The sequence below is a fragment of the Oncorhynchus gorbuscha genome, linkage group LG08 (genome assembly GCF_021184085.1).
Source record: "Oncorhynchus gorbuscha isolate QuinsamMale2020 ecotype Even-year linkage group LG08, OgorEven_v1.0, whole genome shotgun sequence".
Taxonomy (NCBI): Eukaryota; Metazoa; Chordata; class Actinopteri; order Salmoniformes; family Salmonidae; genus Oncorhynchus; species Oncorhynchus gorbuscha.
In genome coordinates, this window is record NC_060180.1 from 1255795 (window position 1) to 1277810 (window position 22016).

General features: G+C 45.9%; 1 protein-coding gene across 1 annotated transcript; it reads left to right on the forward strand.

The window, feature by feature from the left end:
* Nucleotides 1–20188, forward strand: LOC124041080 (activating signal cointegrator 1 complex subunit 1-like). The gene is made up of 9 exons (XM_046358240.1): nucleotides 1–268; nucleotides 577–682; nucleotides 3331–3428; nucleotides 4381–4559; nucleotides 5114–5247; nucleotides 5654–5773; nucleotides 7189–7313; nucleotides 12391–12461; nucleotides 20072–20188. The coding sequence occupies exons 1-9, from the start codon at nucleotides 151–153 to the stop codon at nucleotides 20186–20188; spliced, it is 1068 nt and encodes a 355-aa protein (XP_046214196.1). The 5' UTR covers nucleotides 1–150.
* The last annotated feature ends 1828 nt before the right edge of the window (nucleotides 20189–22016 follow it).

Consider the following 22016-nt stretch of genomic DNA (forward strand, 5'->3'; position numbering starts at 1 on the left):
TTAGAGATCAGCGACGACGTAATCAGCTGGTTACTTTACGTCAAACTGCCGTATGTCGTAAAACAGCCCAAGAGCTCACACGTAGTAGTTGGCAGCTACTATTCACTACAGTATATCTCGTTTTATTGACTGTTCAAGATAACTGCTACAATGGACATCTTACGTCCATCATTGATCAACATAAGTGGAAGAGTATACAGAAGAAATACCATCAAAGAAGACCAGTATGAAGAGGGGGAAGAGGACGACTCCTACATGGGACCACCAGGTAGCTAGGTCCTCAGTGCCAGCCATTATACCTCAGTGGTGCTAGCTCCCTACACCCCCAACTAACTATAGCTAGCTTGCTCGATAAGACAGATGGCTACACTACTGTACAGTACTACCAGATTATTGACTTTATTCTACTGAGACTTAGCTAGTTATAGCTGACCAATTGACCACCACATTGTGTTGTGGGATGCTTGTCTCCTCTAAATGTAGCTGTCTCCTCTCCCATTTGTCCCTGCTGCACCTATTATGGAACACCAAAATGTTCTTGCCAATCTCACAAATGCACTTTGTTGTTTTGATTAGCAAGTGAACAGTTTGAGGAAGAAGAAGAGTTCTGTGACAGCCACTCCATAGAACAGACTGACAAAGGTTTCAGCTGTGCCATTGATGTCCCAAGTGTTCTTTACAAGTGAGTTACAAACACCATGTAGGCTATGTGCCCTAAATGGTACCCTATCCCCTATATAGTGCATTACTTTTGACCAGAGCCCTAAGGGAATAGGGTGCCATTTGGGATACACTTCATGAGTCGATGACTGCATATGAGGTTGTTAGTCCATTTTAGAATCCGGGACTAGATGACCCACACTCTCGTCTCTAACGCGTGAGCTCAACATTTCCGAACCGTCCCATTACAGATCAAAATGTTGAATAAACCTCATTTGGATTTACATTACATACGCTGGTCTGTATATGGTTCTGTGACCCGTTGTCCACAGGGAAGCGTTTTAGCCAGACATTCAGTACGCTGGTCTGTATATGGTTCTGTGACCCGTTGTCCACAGGGAAGCGTTTTTAGCCAGACATTCAGTACGCTGGTCTGTATATGGTTCTGTGACCCGTTGTCCACAGGGAAGCGTTTTTAGCCAGACATTCAGTACGCTGGTCTGTATATGGTTCTGTGACCCGTTGTCCACAGGGAAGCGTTTTTAGCCAGACATTCAGTACGCTGGTCTGTATATGGTTCTGTGACCCGTTGTCCACAGGGAAGCATTTTTAGCCGGACATTCAGTACGCTGGTCTGCATATGGTTCTGTTGGTTTGGAGTTTCAATACTTCACGCAAATCGTATGCAACATTTTAGCACAATATGTAAACAAAGGCCAAGTGTAACCAGAGACCGAACGTTGCAGACTTTTAATTTGCAGTAAGACCGAGCACTTCCAGCTGATTGTGAAGGAAACGTGGTTCAGGCGACAACGTTTGGGTACGTTTGGCGACGTGCCATGCATCAGAAGATTGAAAATACATACACACTTTGCCCGTGCTCATTTCACATACACTATATCTACAACAGTATGTGGACACCGATCCAAACTGTCTCTGGAAGCAACGTCAGCAGATATGTGGACACCCCTTCATATTAGAGGATTAGGCTATTTCAGCCACGCCTGTTGTTGACAGGTGTATAAAATCGAGCACACAGCCCTGCAATCTCCACAGACAAACATTGGCAGTAGAATGGCCTTCCTGAAGAGCTCAGTGACTTTCAACGTGGCACCGTCATAGGATGCTACCTTCTAACAAGTCAGTTTGTCAAATTTCTGCCCTGCTAGAGCTTCACCTGTCGACAGTAAGTGCTGTTAATGTGAAGTGGAAATGTCTAGGAGCAGCAACGGCTCAACCGCGAAGTGTTAGGCCACACAAGCTCACAGAACGGGACCGCCTAGTGCTGAAGCACGTATCGCATAAAAATCGTCTGTCCTCGGTTGCAACACTCACTACCGACTTCCAAACTGCCTCTGAAGCAACGTCAGCACAAGAACTGTTCGGGAGCTTCATGAAATGGGTTTCCGTGGCCGAGCAGCCGCACACAAGCCTAAAGTTGGAATGCCAGCTTCGACTGGAGTGGTGTAAATGGGGCGGCAGCGTAGCCTAGTGGTTAGAGCGTTGGACTAGTAACCGGAAGGTTCCCTGAGCTGACAAGGTACAAATCTGTCATTCTGCCCTGAACAGGCAGTTAACACACTGTTCCCAGGCCATCATTGAAAATAAGTTCTTAACTGACTTGCCTGGTTAAATAAAGGTTAAAAAAAGGTTAAAGGTTAAAAAAAGGTAAAAAAAAAAAAAAGCTCACTGCCATTAGACTCTGGAGCAGTGGTTAGAGCGTTCTCTGGAGTGTTCTCTGGAGTGATGAATTACGCTTCACTATCTGGCAGTCTGACGGACGAATCTGGGTTTGGCGGATGCCTGAGGAACACTACCTGCCCCAATGTATAATGCCAACTGTAAAGTTTGGTGGAGGAGGAGTGATAGTCTGGGGCTGTTTTTCATGTTTCGGGCCCCTTAGTTCCAGGGAAGGGAAATCTTAATGCTACAGTATACAATGACATTCTAGATGATTCTGTACTTCAACTTTGTGACAAAAGTTTGGGGAAGCCCCTTTCCTGTTTCAACATGACAATGCCCCTGTGCACAAAGCGAGGTCCATAAAGAAATGTTTTATCGAGATTGGTGTGGAAGAACTTGACTGGCCTGCACAGAGCCCTGACCGCAACCCAATCGAACACCTTTATGATGAATTGAAACACCGACTGCGAGCCAGGACTAATCACCCAACATCCGTGCCTGACCTCACTAATGCTCTTGTGGCTGAATGGAAGCATGCCCACACAACAATGTTCCAACATCTAGTGGAAAGCCTTCCCAGAAGAGTGGAGGCTGTTATAGCAGCAAAGAGGGGGGGACCAACTCCATATTAATGCCCTTGATTTTGGAATGAGATGTTTGAACAGGTGTCCACATACTTTTGGCCATAGTGGAGTTGGTAGCAGGTAGTGTAGCAGGAATTACAAGCTGACAGAGTCAAACAGACCGACGCCCCATAAAGTCTGGTTAATAATCCTCTGTGTTTATCTCCACTTCCTACCGTCACATTTAAATATAATTTTATTCAACATTCTGGCTTGTAGTTAAGACTACATGAGGTAACCATGGTAACAGTGTAATATTTTAGGCAAATTAGGTGTGTGTGTGTTTCATTAGGGCTATGTGTACATCTTCAATGAAAATCAAGGATACGGTGTACTAACCGAAGTGTGTTGTTGTTTTTAACAGATTCATCATCGGAAGGAAAGGAGAGACACGTAGAAGACTCGAGGCAGACACAAAGACAGACATCCACATTCCAAAACAAGGAGTGGAAGGACAGATCGGTGAGTGGCGTTTTATTAGCGGAGAGACCTGTACCTCTGGACCAGAGCTTTGAGCCCTCTTTCAGCCTTCTTGAAGAAGGGTCATCCTGGACCAGAGCTTGAGCCCTCTTTCAGCCTTCTTGTAACACCCTGGACCAGAGCTTGAGCCCTCTTTCAGCCTTCTTGAAGAAGGGTCAGGCCATACGTAACGCCCTGGACCAGAGATTGAGCCCTCTTTCAGCCTTCTTGAAGAAGGGTCAGGCTGTACGTAACGCCCTGGACCAGAGCTTGAGCCTTCTTTCAGCCTTCTTGAAGAAGGGTCAGGCCGTACGTAACACCCTGGACCAGAGCTTGAGCCCTCTTTCCTTATCCCCTTACACTGTGTATAAGACAGTAGTTTTGGAATTGTTAGTTAGATTACTTGTTGGTTATCACTGCATTGTCGGAATTACAAACTAGTTTTTATTTTATTTAAATTTAACTAAGCAATGATTAACAATGACTATAGGAGTTCACACTCACATTAACATCTGTCAGCAGTCAACCATATTAATGATTTGATTTGATTGATCTCTTTTGTATGTGACAAATAAAAATTTGATTTGATTTCAAATACTCCCTCAATCATAATGACCCAAAAAAATATTGATTCTACATCCACTATATTTAAATTGTTTTTAAATAATGTTTAAACTTATATATTGAAAGGTTTCTAGTTTGCTCAGTTAATTTATTCCATTTCTTTATTGCTCTAAATCGAAATGTTCTTTTGCCCATTTATTTTTTCTGTCTGGATAACGCATATTAATGAGTTTAGTAATAAAAGTCAGCCAAGGACGTGGTTCCAGCAACCACAAAACTCAAGACATTATCCATGAGCCTCTGCTCTTCTCCTAAGGGCTAGAATCATGGGATATCAAAAATAAAAGTCTCACATTTACAGTCACACAATAACGGTCTTGCATTGTTCCAGTGATCACTGGCTCCCAGAAGGCCGCGGTGTCCTCTGCCGCGACTCGTGTCGAGCTCCTGGTGCAGAGCTTTCGCAAGAAGCAGCCGTTCACCCACTTCCTGTCGTTCGCTCTTAACCACCCTCAAGTTCAGGATGGGTTCCTGAGGTTTAAAGAGGAGGTGTTGGAGCAGTGTTCTCAGGTAAGGAAGAGTGTGTGTGTGTGTGTGTGTGTGTGTGTGTGTGTGTGTGTGTGTGTGTGTGTGTGTGTGCGTGTGCGTGGCGGATGGGAGGGATGACAATCTGTAAAATCGTGCATAATATTCTCAAACTCCAGTTTGAGACTTGACTATATTCCAGTCCTTCTGTAGCTCAGTTGGTAGAGCATGGCGCTTGTAACGCCAGGGTAGTGGGTTCGATCCCCGGGACCACCCATACGTAGAATGTATGCACACATGACTGTAAGTCGCTTTGGATAAAAGCGTCTGCTAAATGGCATATATTATTATTATTATTATTATATTGACTGAATAACTATCAGAGATCTTGGGTCCCTGTTTTAGTTTCTCTGGTTGTCTGGTTCTAGGGTTAAATTGTGCAGATCTAGGATCAGCTTCCTCTTCCTCCAATACTAATCTCAACCATTAGTGGAGGAAATGCAAAACAGACCTGAGATCAGTGGCTACGGGCAACTTCACCCTACAGTGTTTCTCTGTGCGGTCAGTTCACCGCAGGTCTCTCTCCTCTCTTTGTTAAGGACCACGGAGTAGATGGAAGCATCTTCCAGAACCCTGCTAAGCTCCATCTAACAGTCGGCACCCTGGCTCTGCTGAACGACCTGGAAGTGGCCCAAGCATGTAAACAACTCCAGAACTGTCAGGACTTTATCAAGTACGTACTGACAACTGGGTCATGTTCATTAGGAATCAAACAGATGAAAACGGACTGAAACAGGGAGGGACTATCCCTATCTAGATTGTAGGGATTGTATAGAAATTTGAGTTGGAGCCAGGAACACACATTATTATGTCATGTTATGTCAAGTAACTCGTGTTATGTCATGTTATGTAACTCATGTTATGTCATGTAACACATTATGTTATATCATGTTATGTAACACACAGGTTATTATGTAACTTATGTTATGTCATGTTATGTAACTCATGTTATGTCATGTAACACATTATGTTATATCATGTTATGTCAGGTTATGTCATGTAACATGTTATGTCATGTAACACGTAACACCTTATGTTATGTCATGTTCTGTCTGTCTGTAACCCACGTTATGTTTCAGGACCATCACAGAAGGGAAGCCTCTCCCGCTGGAGGTGACAGGGATTGAGTACATGAACGATGACCCAGCCATGGTGGATGTCCTGTATGCCAAGGTCCAAGTGAAAGATGGTTCGGACAAGTAAGAGTCTGGTTCCTGGATACTCTCATGTCTCTTTCTTTAACCACAGTTTGTACCACAGTGACTCTGGCTCCTTGAAAAGCACTATATACAGTGCTAAATGACTTAAATGTAAATGTATACAGTGCCTTTGGGAAAGTATTCAGTATTCAGACCCATTGACACAGCCTTATTCTAAAATGGATTAAATCCAACATAAAACCTCTGCAATCTACACACAATAACCCATAATGACATCACAATACCCCATAATGACATCACAATACACCATAATGACATCACAATACACCATAATGACATCACAATACACCATAATGACATCACAATACCCCATAATGACATCACAATACCCCATAATGACATCACAATACACCATAATGACATCACAATACACCATAATGACATCACAATACACCATAATGACAAAGCAAAAACTGATTTTTAAAATTATTTGCAGATGTATTAAAAATAAAATACTGAAATATGTTATTTACATAAGTATTCAGATCCTTTGCTATGAGACTTGAAATTGAGCTCAGGTGCATCCTGTTTCTATTGATCATCCTTGAGAGGTTTCTACAAATTGATTGAAGTTCACCTGTGGTAAATTCAATTGATTGGACATGATTTGGAAAGGCACACACCTGTCTATATAAGGTCCTACTGTTGTCAGTGCATGACAGAATGTCCTTGAGTGGCTCAGCCAGCCTGGACTTGAACCTGATCGATTGATCTCTAGAGAGACCTGAAAATAGCTGTGCAGCGACACTCCCCATCCAACCTGACAGCACTGAGAGGATCTGCCGAGAAGAATGGGAGTCCTGGGGAACTCCCCAAATACAGGTGTACCAAGCTTGTAGCGTCATACCCAAGAAGTGTTGAAGCTGTAATCGCTGCCAAAGGTGCTTCAACAGAGTTCTGAGTAAAGGGTCTGTGTACTTATGTAAATGTGATATTTCAGTTTTTTATGTTTTTAATACATTTGCAAGCATTTTTAAAAAACAGCTTTTTCTTTATCATTATGGGGTATTGTGATGTCATTATGGTGTATTGTGATGTCATTATGGGGTATTGTGATGTCATTATGGTGTATTGTGATGTCATTATGGTGTATTGTGATGTCATCATGGTGTATTGTGTGTAGATTGTTGAGGGGGGAAACACAATTTAGTCCATTTTAGAATAAGTCTGCAACGTATCAAAATGTGGAAAAAGTCAAGGGGTCTGAATACTTAACGAATGCACTGTAAATACCATGTAGTATAATTAGTATTTTTACAGTTTACTTTTTTTAATGACAGATTGAGTGACAATCAGTACATTAAAATGATGTTCATCGTTCGGATGTCAACAGTGTGAGAGGGTTGCTCCCAGGTAACAACAGCTAACTCTTGTGTTGACTGTCTGCTGTGCAGGCTGCAGACCATTGTGGAGCGGCTGGTGGACCACTTTGTTTCCTCGGGGCTGATGGTCAGAGAATGGGACAGAGTGAAACTGCACGGCACAGTGATGAACACTCTGTTCAGGAAGGATGCTTCAGGTAGGATGAAGAAAGTGGTTTTTGTCTATGGCCATATCACTGATGTGTGTTTTAGGTATGTGTATTGGAGCTTCATCTTGAAAACAAGGACACTTACTAGAGTACAAATACACACACACACACACACACACACACACACACACACACACACACACACACACACACACACACACACACACACACACACACACACACACACACACACACACACACACACACACACACACACACACACGTACTTGAAATGAACATGCAAAATAAGTGTCACTGCTCTCTCAAAGCAGGCTTTCCACTGTCTAAAACTGACCCAGAGTATCCTGATAATGTGAGCCTGTTTCCCTCATTCTCCTCCCACTCAGAAAGATGGACATTAAGTCAGTCACTGGACACTGAGTCAGTCAGCATAAAGATGGACATTAAGTCAGTCACTGAACACTGAGTCAGTCAGCATAAAGATAGACATTAAGTCAGTCACTGGACACTGAGTCAGTCAGCATAAAGATGGACATTAAGTCAGTCACTGGACACTGAGTCAGTCAGCATAAAGATGGACATTAAGTCAGTCACTGGACACTGAGTCAGTCAGCATAAAGATGGACATTAAGTCAGTCACTGGACACTGAGTCACAGCATAAAGATGGACATTAAGTCAGTCACTGGACACAGTCAGTCAGCATAAAGATGGACATTAAGTCAGTCACTGGACACTGAGTCACAGCATAAAGATGGACATTTAAGTCAGTCACTGGACACTGAGTCAGTCAGCATAAAGATGGACATTAAGTCAGTCACTGGACACTGAGTCAGTCAGCATAAAGATGGACATTATGTCAGTCACTGGACACAGTCAGTCAGCATAAAGATGGACATTAAGTCAGTCACTGGACACTGAGTCAGCATAAAGATGGACATTAAGTCACTCACTGGACACAGAGTCACAGCATAAAGATGGACATTAAGTCAGAGTCACTGGACACAGTCAGCATAAATATGGACATTAAGTCAGTCACTGGACACTGAGTCACAGCATAAAGATGGACATTAAGTCAGAGTCACTGGACACAGTCAGCATAAATATGGACATTAAGTCAGTCACTGGACACGGAGTCACAGCATAAAGATGGACACGGAGTCACAGCATAAAGATGGACACGGAGTCACAGCATAAAGATGGACACGGAGTCACAGCATAAAGATGGACACGGAGTCACAGCATAAAGATGGACACGGAGTCACAGCATAATGTCATTAGTGAAACAAACTGACACCTGAACACACCACCCCATGTCAACAACACGGATGTAGCAACAACCATAACAACAATAACAACCACTGGATTTAAAATGTTTTTAAGTGTATTTTATTTAACCTTTATTTAACTAGGCAAGCCAGTTAAGAACAAATTCTTATTTCCAATGACGGCCTACTAAAAGGCTGCGAGGACGGGGGCCTGGGATTACAAATATATTTTTAAAAATTATAAAATAAAAATGTTTATAAATTTTATTTTTATTTTTGTCAGCAACACATGACAACAACATGGTAGCAGCACAAAACATGGTACAAACATTATTGAGCACAGACAACAGCACAAAGGGCAGGAGGGTAGAGACAACAATATATCACACAAAGCAGCCACAACTGTCAGTAAGAGTGTCCATGATTGAGTCTTTGAATGAAGAGATAAAACTGTCCAGTTTGAGTGTTTGTTGCAGCTCGTTCCAGTCGCTGGCTGCAGTGAACTGAGAAGAGGAGCGACCCAGTCCCTGTTCCTGAAGTAGTAAACAGAGTTTTATTGGACGCTCTCTTTGGGACAGACTCCTCCCTTTGTCCTGTGCTCTTAGACAGACCCCTCCCTTTGTTGTCCTGTGCTCTTAGACAGACCCCTCCCTTTGTCCTGTGCTCTTAGACAGACCCCTCCCTTTTTGTCCTGTGCTCTTAGACAGACCCCTCCCTTTGTCCCCCTTTGTCCTGTGCTCTTAGACAGACCCTCCTTTGTCCTGTGCTTTAGACAGTCCTGTGCTCTTAGACAGACCCCTCCCTTTGTCCTGTGCTCTTAGACAGACCCCTCCCTTTGTCCTGTGCTCTTAGACAGACCCCTCCCTTTGTCCTGTGCTCTTAGACACCCTCCCTTTGTCCTGTGACCCCTCCCCCTTGTCCTGTGCTCTTAGACAGACCCCTCCCTTTGTCCTGTGCTCTTAGACAGACCCCTCCCTTTGTCCTGTGCTCTTAGACAGACCCCTCCCTTTGTCCTGTGCTCTTAGACAGACCCCTCCCTTTGTCCTGTGCTCTTAGACAGACCCCTCCCTTTGTCCTGTGCTCTTAGACAGACCCCTCCCTTTGTCCTGTGCTCTTAGACAGACCCCTCCCTTTGTCCTGTGCTCTTAGACAGACCCCTCCCTTTGTCCTGTGCTCTTAGACAGACCCCTCCCTTTGTCCTGTGCTGCTTAGACAGACCCCTCCCTTTGTCCCCTCCCTTTGTCCTGTGCTCTTGGCTCTTAGACAGACCCCTCCCCTTTGTCCTGTGCTCTTAGACAGACCCCTCCCTTTGTCCTGTGCTCTTAGACAGACCCCTCCCTTTGTCCTGTGCTCTTAGACAGACCCCTCCCTTTGTCCTGTGCTCTTAGACAGACCCCTCCCTTTGTCCTGTGCTCTTAGACAGACCCCTCCCTTTGTCCTGTGCTCTTAGACAGACCCCTCCCTTTGTCCTGTGCTCTTAGACAGACCCCTCCCTTTGTCCTGTGCTCTTAGACAGACCCCTCCCTTTGTCCTGTGCTCTTAGACAGACCCCTCCCTTTGTCCTGTGCTCTTAGACAGACCCCTCCCTTTGTCCTGTGCTCTTAGACAGACCCCTCCCTTTGTCCTGTGCTCTTAGACAGACCCCTCCCTTTGTCCTGTGCTCTTAGACAGACCCCTCCCTTTGTCCTGTGCTCTTAGACAGACCCCTCCCTTTGTCCTGTGCTCTTAGACAGACCCCTCCCTTTGTCCTGTGCTCTTAGACAGACCCCTCCCTTTGTCCTGTGCTCTTAGACAGACCCTCCCTTTGTCCTGTGCTCTTAGACAGACCCCTCCCTTTGTCCTGTGCTCTTGGGACAGACCCCTCCCTTTGTCCTGTGCTCTTAGACAGACCCCTCCCTTTGTCCTGTGCTCTTAGACAGACCCCTCCCTTTGTCCTGTGCTCTTAGACAGACCCCTCCCTTTGTCCTGTGCTCTTAGACAGACCCCTCCCTTTGTCCTGTGCTCTTAGACAGACCCCTCCCTTTGTCCTGTGCTCTTAGACAGACCCCTCCCTTTGTCCTGTGCTCTTAGACAGACCCCCCCCTTTGTCCTGTGCTCTTAGACAGACCCCTCCCTTTGTCCTGTGCTCTTGGGACAGACCCCTCCCTTTGTCCTGTGCTCTTAGACAGACCCCTCCCTTTGTCCTGTGCTCTTAGACAGACCCCTCCCTTTGTCCTGTGCTCTTAGACAGACCCCTCCCTTTGTCCTGTGCTCTTAGACAGACTCCCCCTTTGTCCTGTGCTCTTAGACAGACTCCTTCCTCCCTTTGTCCTGTGCTCTTAGACAGACTTTGTCCCCTCCCTTTGTCCTGTGCTCTTAGACAGACCCCTCCCTTTGTCCTGTGCTCTTAGACAGACCCCTCCCTTTGTCCTGTGCTCTTAGACAGACCCCTCCCTTTGTCCTGTGCTCTTGGACAGACCCCTCCCTTTGTCCTGTGCTCTTGGACAGACCCCTCCCTTTGTCCTGTGCTCTTAGACAGACCCCTCCCTTTGTCCTGTGCTCTTGCACACTCTCAGCTGGCCAGCCCTGAGTTGTTGGCCAGTTTCTCAGCTGGCCAGCCCTATGTAAACTCATTTGTGAAAGAACTAGGGGCTGGACTTGATCCACGGCCAACTGAATGAAACCCCCTTGTCACTGCTGTTGGAAAACACTCTGCCCTGTTGCACACAAACAGAGTTGTGGCCAAAGAGAGAGCGAGGGAGGGAGGTAGGGAGGGAGGGAGGGAGGGTTACTGTTGGTTCTGCGCTTGTTGTTGACTAGCTCAGAATAGCTCTGAATTGCTCAGAATGCGGTGTTTTAGTTACGTCACTGCTGCATACCAGATGAACGGTCAGCATTATGTTGTTAGAATCACAGCTGTTACATAACAGACAGGGACATTGACCAATGGGTGGTGGTGGTGGTAAGGCTGTCATCTGTTTAGTGTTTTTTCAGAGCGAGAGTAATTTAGGATCATATCTCCCAGAACAGTTCATAGGGATATTCACCTGGTTTGAACAGTGTTGTAATAAACGGTGTGGTTGACGTTGAACTCCACTAAACCTCATTAACACACATTTTTAGATGTTATAAATAGTTGTCCACCTAATACACTAGATGTGTGTTTTGTTCATTAGGGTCAAAGGACCTTTTTTCAAAGTTCACCTTTTTGTTGACCAAATCTGTATTTTGGATGTAAATGTCGTGTTCTAAGTATTCTAAGTGTCCAGACACCTTTTTTGACTTGGTTGTGAGGAAATATACCCCACCAGCGATAGTCTTCCTCATGCTCGTTGTGCAGTTGCAGAGGCACAGATAAAACACCATCAAAGGCTCCAAAAACACCCAAATATATCTATTTTGGAAACGCCAACGCTCTCAGTATCAGGGTTTACCCGCGGTGCTCCTGGTTTACCCGCGGTGCTCCTGGTTTACCCGCGGTGCTCAGGGTTTACCCGCGGTGCTCAGGGTTTACCCGCGGTGCTCCTGGTTTACCCGCGGTGCTCTGGGTTTACCCGCGGTGCTCAGGGTTTACCCGCGGTGCTCTGGGTTTACCCGCGGTGCTCTGAGTTTACCCGCGGTGCTCAGGGTTTACCCGCGGTGCTCCGGGTTTACCCGCGGTGCTCCGGGTTTACCCGCGGTGCTCTGGGTTTACCCGCGGTGCTCTGGGTTTACCCGCGGTGCTCTGAGTTTACCCGCGGTGCTCTGAGTTTACCCGCGGTGCTCTGAGTTTACCCGCGGTGCTCTAAGTTTACCCGCGGTGCTCTGGGTTTACCCGTGGTGCTCAGGGTTTACCTATCTTTTGTTGTGTGTTTTCCAGCCGGAGCCGGAGGAGGAAGGCAGCAGAACATGAAGGAGCGGGAGGCCTTCGATGCCAGGAACATATTAAAGGTCAGAGGTCAAACACCACCAAACAAATACACATCCTGGTGGTCCCTTTTTACCTGCCTGTTGTCTGTGGAACAATACAACCTTTAGGTCTGTCTCATAGGAGATAATTTCTCTCCTATATTGAGCAATAGTATGTTTTTGTCGGTTATCTTTATTCTTGACTATTACTCCCATAATATTTTGGGTGGAACGACTATTCACAGAAGCAATAGGAACATTCCAGGAACCCATAAAGCCTCCCGGGGCTTACATAATGCAGTAAGATTTAGCAGACTCACTCACTCAGTCAGTAAAATGGTCTGCAGTTCATTCAGTCAGTAAGATGGCGGACAGCCCATTCAGTCAGTAAGATGGTAGACAGTTCATTCAGTCAGTAAGATGGTAGGTAGTTCATTCAGTCAGCAAGATGGTAGACAGTTCAGTCAGTCAGTAAGATGGTAGACAGCCCATTCAGTCAGTAAGATGGTAGACAGCCCATTCAGTCAGTAAGATGGTAGACAGTTCATTCAGTCAGTAAGATGGTGGACAGCCCATTCAGTCAGTAAGATGGTGGACAGCCCATTCAGCCAGTAAGATGGTGGACAGCCCATTCAGTCAGTAAGATGGTAGACAGCCCATTCAGTCAGTAAGATGGTGGACAGCCCATTCAGCCAGTAAGATGGCAGACAGTTCATTCAGTCAGTAAGATGGTAGACAGTTCATTCAGTCAGTAAGATGGTGGACAGTTCAGTCAGTAAGATGGTAGACAGTTCATTCAGTAAGATGGTGGACAGCCCATTCAGCCAGTAAGATGGTAGACGGCCCATTCAGTCAGTAAGATGGTAGACGGCCCATTCAGTCAGTAAGATGGTAGACAGCCCATTCAGTCAGTAAGATGGTAGACAGCCCATTCAGTCAGTCAGATGGTAGACAGCCCATTCAGTCAGTCAGATGGTAGACAGCCCATTCAGTCAGTCAGATGGTAGACAGCCCATTCAGTCAGTAAGATGGTAGACAGCCCATTCAGTCATTAAGATGGTAGACAGCCCATTCAGTCAGTAAGATGGTAGACAGCCCATTCAGTCAGTAAGATGGTAGACAGCCCATTCAGTCAGTAAGATGGTAGACAGTTCATTCAGTCAGTAAGATGGTAGACAGTCAGGTAGGTGATGCAACAATACCTCTGGCTCTGTTTCATGTGGATTAGCTGCCCTCTGGTGGTAAAATGTAAGAACTACAATAGTATATTCCTGGTGCGGTCTGTCTGAATGGAGCACTGCTCTAGTCCTGGGCCCAGTTTTTCCAAAGCTATCTATCTGGATGTAACCTATCGGATAGGATTAAGTACAAATATACATATTATGAATCGAACAAATGAATGATTCACTTGAATGGGGACCATTCTGTTCATTTTGGGCTCCCGAGTGGCACAGCGGTCTAAGCACTGCATCTCAGTGCTAGAGGCGTCACTACAGACACCCTGGTTCGATTCCAGGCTGTATCACAACCGGCCGTGATTGGGAGTCCCATAGGGAGGCGCACTTTTGGCCCAACGCGGTCCGGGTTTGGCCGGTGTAGACCGTCATTGTAAATACGAATTTGTTCATAACTGACTTGCCTAATTAAATAAAAGGAAAAAATAAATATATAATATTAGTTTTTGCCCTCGCGCTACACACCTGATTCCACTAATTGGCTCGTCAAACCTATTGGTTCCCCAGGAACATGAAACACTGGAAAAGAGATAGTTGATTGGACCTGAAATATATTCCTGACAGACAACCCTAAAGTCCCAGCCAACCCAATACGTTGGGTTTGATCCCTCCAACCAACCATAACTGAAAAGATCAATGACATTTTATTAGTCGTAAGAATTTAGAATGTTGTGAGTGTTGTTAGAACTGGGAATTTATTTAAATGTTTTAATTTTAGCTTTATTTAACTAGGCAAGTCAGTTAAGAACAAATTCTTATTTTCAATGACGGCCTGGGAACAATGGGTTAACTGGTCTAGGAACAGTGGGTTAACTGGTCTAGGAACAGTGGGTTAACTGGTCTAGGAACAGTGGGTTAACTGGTCTAGGAACAGTGGGTTAACTGGTCTAGGAACAGTGGGTTAACTGGTCTAGGAACAGTGGGTTAACTGGTCTAGGAACAGTGGGTTAACTGGTCTAGGAACAGTGGGTTAACTGGTCTAGGAACAGTGGGTTAACTGGTCTAGGAACAGTGGGTTAACTGGTCTAGGAACAGTGGGTTAACTGGTCTAGGAACAGTGGGTTAACTGCCTGTTCAGGGGCAGAACGACACATTTGTACCTTGTCAGCTCGGGGGTTTGAACTTGCAACCTTTCGGTTACTAGTCCAACGCTCTAACCACTGGGCTACCTGCCGCGCCAATGGGGTATTATGGGGTATTATGGGGTATTGTGGGGTATTATGGGGTATTATGGGGTATTATGGGGTATTATGGGGTATTGTGGGGTATTGTGGGGTATTGTGGGGTATTATGGGGTATTATGGGGTGTTGTGTGTCGATTGATGAGGAAATTGTTGTATTTAATCCGTTTCAGAATAAGGCTGTAACGTAACAACATGTGGGAAAATTCAAGGGGTCTGAATAGTTTCCGAAGGCACTGTGTTTGGGATAAATCAACATGGCAGCCTATAGAGGGCTTTCATACACTCACGTTAGAATTGAATTCACCTTGGGGGTCCTCCCAATGTTTAGATATGACAAACTGAGCCTTCAGCGCAGTAGCGTACCCTATTCCATATATAGTGCACTACTTTTAACAGATCCTTATGGGCCCTGGCCACTATATAGTGCACTACTTATAACCAGATCCCTATGGGCCCTGGCCACTATATAGTGCACTACTTATAACCAGATCCCTATGGGCCCTGGTCACTATATAGTGCACTACTTTTAACCAGATCCCTATGGGATCCTGGCCACTATATAGTGCACTACTTATAACCAGATCCCTATGGGCCCTGGTCACTATATAGTGCACTACTTTTAACCAGATCCCAATGGATCCTGGTCACTATATAGTGCACTACTTATAACCAGATCCCAATGGGCCCTGGTCACTATATAGTGCACTACTTATAACCAGATCCCAATGGATCCTGGTCACTATATAGTGCACTACTTATAACCAGATCCCAATGGGCCCTGGTCACTATATAGTGCACTACTTATAACCAGATCCCAATGGGCCCTGGTCACTATATAGTGCACTACTTATAACCAGATCCCTATGGGCCCTGGTCACTATATAGTGCACTACTTATAACCAGATCCCTATGGGCCCTGGTCACTATATAGTGCACTACTTATAACCAGATCCCTATGGGCCCTGGTCACTATATAGTGCACTACTTATAACCTGATCCCTATGGGCCCTGGTCACTATATAGTGCACTACTTATAACCAGATCCCTATGGGCCCTGGTCACTATATAGTGCACTACTTTTAACAGATCCCTATGGGCCCTGGTCACTATATAGTGCACTACTTATAACCAGATCCCTATGGGCCCTGGTCACTATATAGTGCACTACTTTTAACAGATCCTTATGGGCCCTGGTCACTATATAGTGCACTACTTATAACCAGATCCCTATGGGCCCTGCTCACTATATAGTGCACTACTTATAACCAGATCCCTATGGGCCCTGGTCACTATATAGTGCACTACTTATAACCAGATCCCTATGGGCCCTGGTCACTATATAGTGCACTACTTATAACAGATCCCTATGGGCCCTGGTCACTATATAGTGCACTACTTTTAACAGATCCCTATGGGCCCTAGTCACTATATAGTGCACTACTTATAACCTGGGCCCTGGTCACTATATAGTGCACTACTTATAACCAGATCCCTATGGGCCCTGGTCACTATATAGTGCACTACTTTTAACAGATCCCTATGGGCCCTGGTCACTATATAGTGCACTACTTATAACCAGATCCCTATGGGCCCTGGTCACTATATAGTGCACTACTTTTAACAGACCTGGGCCCTGGTCACTATATAGTGCACTACTTATAACCAGATCCCTATGGGCCCTGGTCACTATATAGTGCACTACTTTTAACCAGATCCCTATGGGCCCTGGTCACTATATAGTGCACTACTTATAACCTGATCCCTATGGGCCCTGGTCACTATATAGTGCACTACTTATAACCAGATCCCTATGGGCCCTGGTCACTATATAGTGCACTACTTATAACAGATCCCTATGGGCCCTGGTCACTATATAGTGCACTACTTTTAACAGATCCCTATGGGCCCTAGTCACTATATAGTGCACTACTTATAACCTGGGCCCTGGTCACTATATAGTGCACTACTTATAACCTGATCCCTATGGGCCCTGGTCACTATATAGTGCACTACTTATAACCTGATCCCTATGGGCCCTGGTCACTATATAGTGCACTACTTATAACCAGATCCCAATGGATCCTGGTCACTATATAGTGCACTACTTATAACCTGATCCCTATGGGCCCTGGTCACTATATAGTGCACTACTTATAACCAGATCCCAATGGATCCTGGTCACTATATAGTGCACTACTTATAACCTGATCCCTATGGGCCCTGGTCACTATATAGTGCACTACTTATAACCAGATCCCAATGGATCCTGGTCACTATATAGTGCACTACTTATAACCTGATCCCTATGGGCCCTGGTCACTATATAGTGCACTACTTATAACCTGATCCCTATGGGCCCTGGTCACTATATAGTGCACTACTTATAACCTGGGCCCTGGTCACTATATAGTGCACTACTTATAACCTGGGCCCTGGTCACTATATAGTGCACTACTTATAACCTGATCCCTATGGGCCCTGGTCACTATATAGTCCATTACTTATAACCTGGGCCCTGGTCACTATATAGTTCACTACTTATAACCAGATCCCTATGGGCCCTGGTCACTATATAGTCCATTACTTATAACCTGGGCCCTGGTCACTATATAGTTCACTACTTATAACCTGATCCCTATGGGCCCTGGTCACTATATAGTGCACTACTTTTAACAGATCCCTATGGGCCCTGGTCACTATATAGTGCACTACTTATAACCTGATCCCTATGGGCCCTGGTCACTATATAGTGCACTACTTTTAACAGATCCCAATGGGCCCTGGTCACTATATAGTGCACTACTTATAACCTGATCCCTATGGGCCCTGGTCACTATATAGTGCACTACTTTTAACAGATCCCTATGGGCCCTGGTCACTATATAGTGCACTACTTATAACCAGATCCCTATGGGCCCTGGTCACTATATAGTGCACTACTTATAACCTGATCCCTATGGGCCCTGGTCACTATATAGTGCACTATTTTAACAGATCCCAATGGGCCCTGGTCACTATATAGTGCACTACTTATAACCTGATCCCTATGGGCCCTGGTCACTATATAGTGCACTACTTTTAACAGATCCCTATGGGCCCTGGTCACTATATAGTGCACTACTTATAACCTGATCCCTATGGGCCCTGGTCACTATATAGTGCACTACTTTTAACAGATCCCTATGGGCCCTGGTCACTATATAGTGCACTACTTTTAACAGATCCCTATGGGCCCTGGTCACTATATAGTGCACTACTTTTAACAGATCCCTATGGGCCCTGGTCACTACCATAGTGCACTACTTTTAACAGATGTCCCTGGAGCCCTGGTCACTACCATAGTGTTCACTGACTTTTAACAGATCCCTGGAGAGTCTCTGGGCACCATGTGTTCACTTGATATAGTGCAACATGATGTTTAACAGATCCCTATGGGCCCTGGTCACTATATAAGCAACATGATGTTAACAGATCCCTGTCAGGGCCATGGTCACCTTGAGTGCACTACTTTTAACAGATCCCTATGGGCCCTGGTCACTATATAGTGCACCTTATAACCAGATCCCAATGGGCCCTGGTCACTATATAGTGCACTACTTGATAACCTGATCCCTATGGGCCCTTGGTCACTATATAGTGCACTACTTATAACCTGATCCCTGGGCCCTGGTCTGTTATAGTGCACTACATGTATAACCTGATCCCTATGGGCCCTGGTCACTATCTAGTGCACTACTTATAACCAATAATAATAATAATATATGCCATTTAGCAGACGCTTTATCCAAAGCAACTTACAGTCATGTGTGCATACATTCTACCATGTGGTCCCTTGAGAATCGAACATGATGTCCCTGGAGAGTCTCTGTTAGTACCATGCTCTACCAACTGAGAAGCAGAAGGTCCCAGATCCCTATGGGCCCTGGTCAAACGTAGTGCAGGGAATCGGGTTCCATTTGGGAAGCAACATGATAGGAATGTCCCTGGAGAGTCTCTGTCAGCACCATGTGTTCCCTTGAGAAGCAACATGATGTCCCTGGAGAGTCTCTGTCAGCACCATGTGTTCCCTTGAGAAGCAACATGATGTCCCTGGAGAGTCTCTGTCAGCACCATGTGTTCCCTTGAGAAGCAACATGATGTCCCTGGAGAGTCTCTGTCAGTACCATGTGTTCCCTTGAGAAGCAACATGATGTCCCTGGAGAGTCTCTGTCAGTACCATGTGTTCCCTTGAGAAGCAACATGATGTCCCTGGAGAGTCTCTGTCAGCACCATGTGTTCCCTTGAGAAGCAACATGATGTCCCTGGAGAGTCTCTGTCAGCACCATGTGTTCCCTTGAGAAGCAACATGATGTCCCTGGAGAGTCTCTGTCAGCACCATGTGTTCCCTTGAGAAGCAACATGATGTCCCTGGAGAGTCTCTGTTAGTACCATGTGTTCCCTTGAGAAGCAACACGATGTCCCTGGAGAGTCTCTGTTAGTACCATGTGTTCCCTTGAGAAGCAACATGATGTCCCTGGAGAGTCTCTGTTAGTACCATGTGTTCCCTTGAGAAGCAACATGATGTCCCTGGAGAGTCTCTGTCAGTACCATGTGTTCCCTTGAGAAGCAACATGATGTCCCTGGAGAGTCTCTGTTAGTACCATGTGTTCCCTTGAGAAGCAACATGATGTCCCTGGAGAGTCTCTGTTAGTACCATGTGTTCCCTTGAGAAGCAACATGATGTCCCTGGAGAGTCTCTGTCAGTACCATGTGTTCCCTTGAGAAGCAACATGATGTCCCTGGAGAGTCTCTGTCAGTACCATGTGTTCCCTTGAGAAGCAACATGATGTCCCTGGAGAGTCTCTGTCAGTACCATGTGTTCCCTTGAGAAGCAACATGATGTCCCTGGAGAGTTATGTCGTTCTGTTTGATGGTCGTGGAGTGGAATTTAAGCAGAGTTATTTTTTTGTTAGGCTCTAGTTGTATCTATATAACCAGAACCTCCATCAAAACTCTGGTCTAGTTCACAACGTGGACATGTAGAACTACATCAAGTGTAAACAGGAGATTCACATAACAATATTAGTAGTGGTTTCCTAGGCTGTGTCGCAAATGGCTCCCTATTCACTATCTAGTGCACTTCTTCTGGTCAAAAGTAGTGCACTACTATAGGGAACAGTGTGTCATTTGGGACAAACAATAACACTCAGATGAACAGTATTGTTCTAACTCTCTTGTCTTGTTCTTAACGTAGAGCTTTGGGTCGTACCATTTTGGGGAGTTTGATCTGAGTGCGGTCCAGATCTCCCAGAGGTATTCTACCGACTGCACCGGTTTCTACACCTCCGCCGGCCTTCTGAAGAGGTCCTGACCACCTCTCCAATGAACCTTCCCTCAGGTACAGTAGAGAGGTAAAGAGAGAGAGAGAGGTAAAGAGAGAGAGAGAGGTAAAGAGAGAGAGAGAGGTAAAGAGAGAGAGAGAGGTAAAGAGAGAGAGAGAGGTAAAGAGAGAGAGAGAGGTAAAGAGAGAGAGAGAGGTAAAGAGAGAGAGAGAGGTAAAGAGAGAGAGAGAGGTAAAGAGAGAGAGAGAGGTAAAGAGAGAGAGAGGAGGAGAGAGAGAGAGAGGTAAAGAGAGAAAGAGGTAAAGAGAGAGAGAGGAGGAGAGAGAGAACACTACAGTGGTTTTTACATTGATTACCTTTACTGTAAATTGTTGTACATTTTAAGTGGTCAGTTTTCAGTCATTTACAACTTTTTTTGACAGTTGTTTAACAGACGAGGTAAATCTCAGCAATTATGGTAAATTTCCTCAAATATCAGAACTGTAAATCCCTCTTCAGGCAGGACATCAAAGCACTCTACTGTTGGCCAGCAGAGGGCTCTATCGGGCTTTATTATAGTGTGGTGGAGGCAGGGAGCATTCTCCCGCGTGTGTGTGTGTGTGTGTGTGTGTGTGTGTGTGTGTGTGTGTGTGTGTGTGTGTGTGTGTGTGTGTGTGTGTGTGTGTGTGTGTGTGTGTGTGTGTGTGTGTGTGTGTGTGTGTGTGTGTGTGTGTGTGTGTGTGTGCAGGCATTTTGAGGGGCAGTGACACTGTTGTCTGTCTTCCTGTCAGTGCTGTTGTCTGTCCCCTCCCCTGTCAGTGCTGTTGTCTGTCCCCCCTTGTCAGTGCTGTTGTCTGTCTTCCTGTCAGTGCTGTTGTCTGTCCCCCCTCTCAGTGCTGTTGTCTGTCTCCCCCTGTCAGTGCTGTTGTCTGTCTCCCCCCTGTCAGTGCTGTTGTCTGTCCCCCCTGTCAGTGCTGTTGTCTGTCCTCCCCCTGTCAGTGTTGTTGTCTGTCCCCCCCTGTCAGTGTTGTTGTCTGTCCCCCCTGTCAGTGTTGTTGTCTGTCAGTGCTGTTGTCTGTCAGTGTTGTTGTCAGTCCCCCCTGTCAGTGCTGTTGTCTGTCCCCCTGTCAGTGCTGTTGTCTGTCAGTGCTGTTGTCTGTCCCCCTGTCAGTGCTGTTGTCTGTCAGTGCTGTTGTCTGTCCCCCCTGTCAGTGCTGTTGTCTGTCAGTGCTGTTGTCTGTCCCCCTGTCAGTGTTGTTGTGCCCCCCTGTCAGTGCTGTTGTCTGCCCCCCCTGTCAGTACTGTTGTCTGCCCCCCACCCCTGTCAGTACTGTTGTCTGCCCCCCACCCCCTGTCAGTCTGCTCAGCTACATTCACTTCCCCCTGTCCTGTCCTCAGAGAGATGTCCTGCTGTCACAGTCTGCTCAGCTACATTCACTTCCCCTGTCCTGACCTCAGAGAGATGTCCTGCTGTCAGTCTGCTCAGCTACATTCACTTCCCCCTGTCCTGACCTCAGAGAGATGTTCTGCTGTCAGTCTGCTCAGCTACATTCACTTCCCCCTGTCCTGACCTCAGAGAGATGTCCTGCTGTCACAGTCTGCTCAGCTACATTCACTTCCCCCTGTCCTGACCTCAGAGAGATGTTCTGCTGTCAGTCTGCTCAGCTACATTCACTTCCCCCTGTCCTGACCTCAGAGAGATGTCCTGCTGTCACAGTCTGCTCAGCTACATTCACTTCCCCCTGTCCTGACCTCAGAGAGATGTTCTGCTGTCAGTCTGCTCAGCTACATTCACTTCCCCCTGTCCTGACCTCAGAGAGATGTCCTGCTGTCACAGTCTGCTCAGCTACATTCACTTCCCCCTGTCCTGACCTCAGA

What these genes read in the sequence shown, in the direction of transcription:
- LOC124041080 (XM_046358240.1), top strand. Translation starts at nt 151, where the DNA reads ATGGACATCTTACGTCCATCATTGATCAACATAAGTGGAAGAGTATAC. An exon ending in TGTTGGAGCAGTGTTCTCAG is followed by an intron (nt 4,560 to 5,113) that starts GTAAGGAAGAGT and finishes CTCTTTGTTAAG; the next exon opens with GACCACGGAGTAGATGGAAG. An exon ending in ATGCCAGGAACATATTAAAG is followed by an intron (nt 12,462 to 20,071) that starts GTCAGAGGTCAA and finishes TTCTTAACGTAG; the next exon opens with AGCTTTGGGTCGTACCATTT.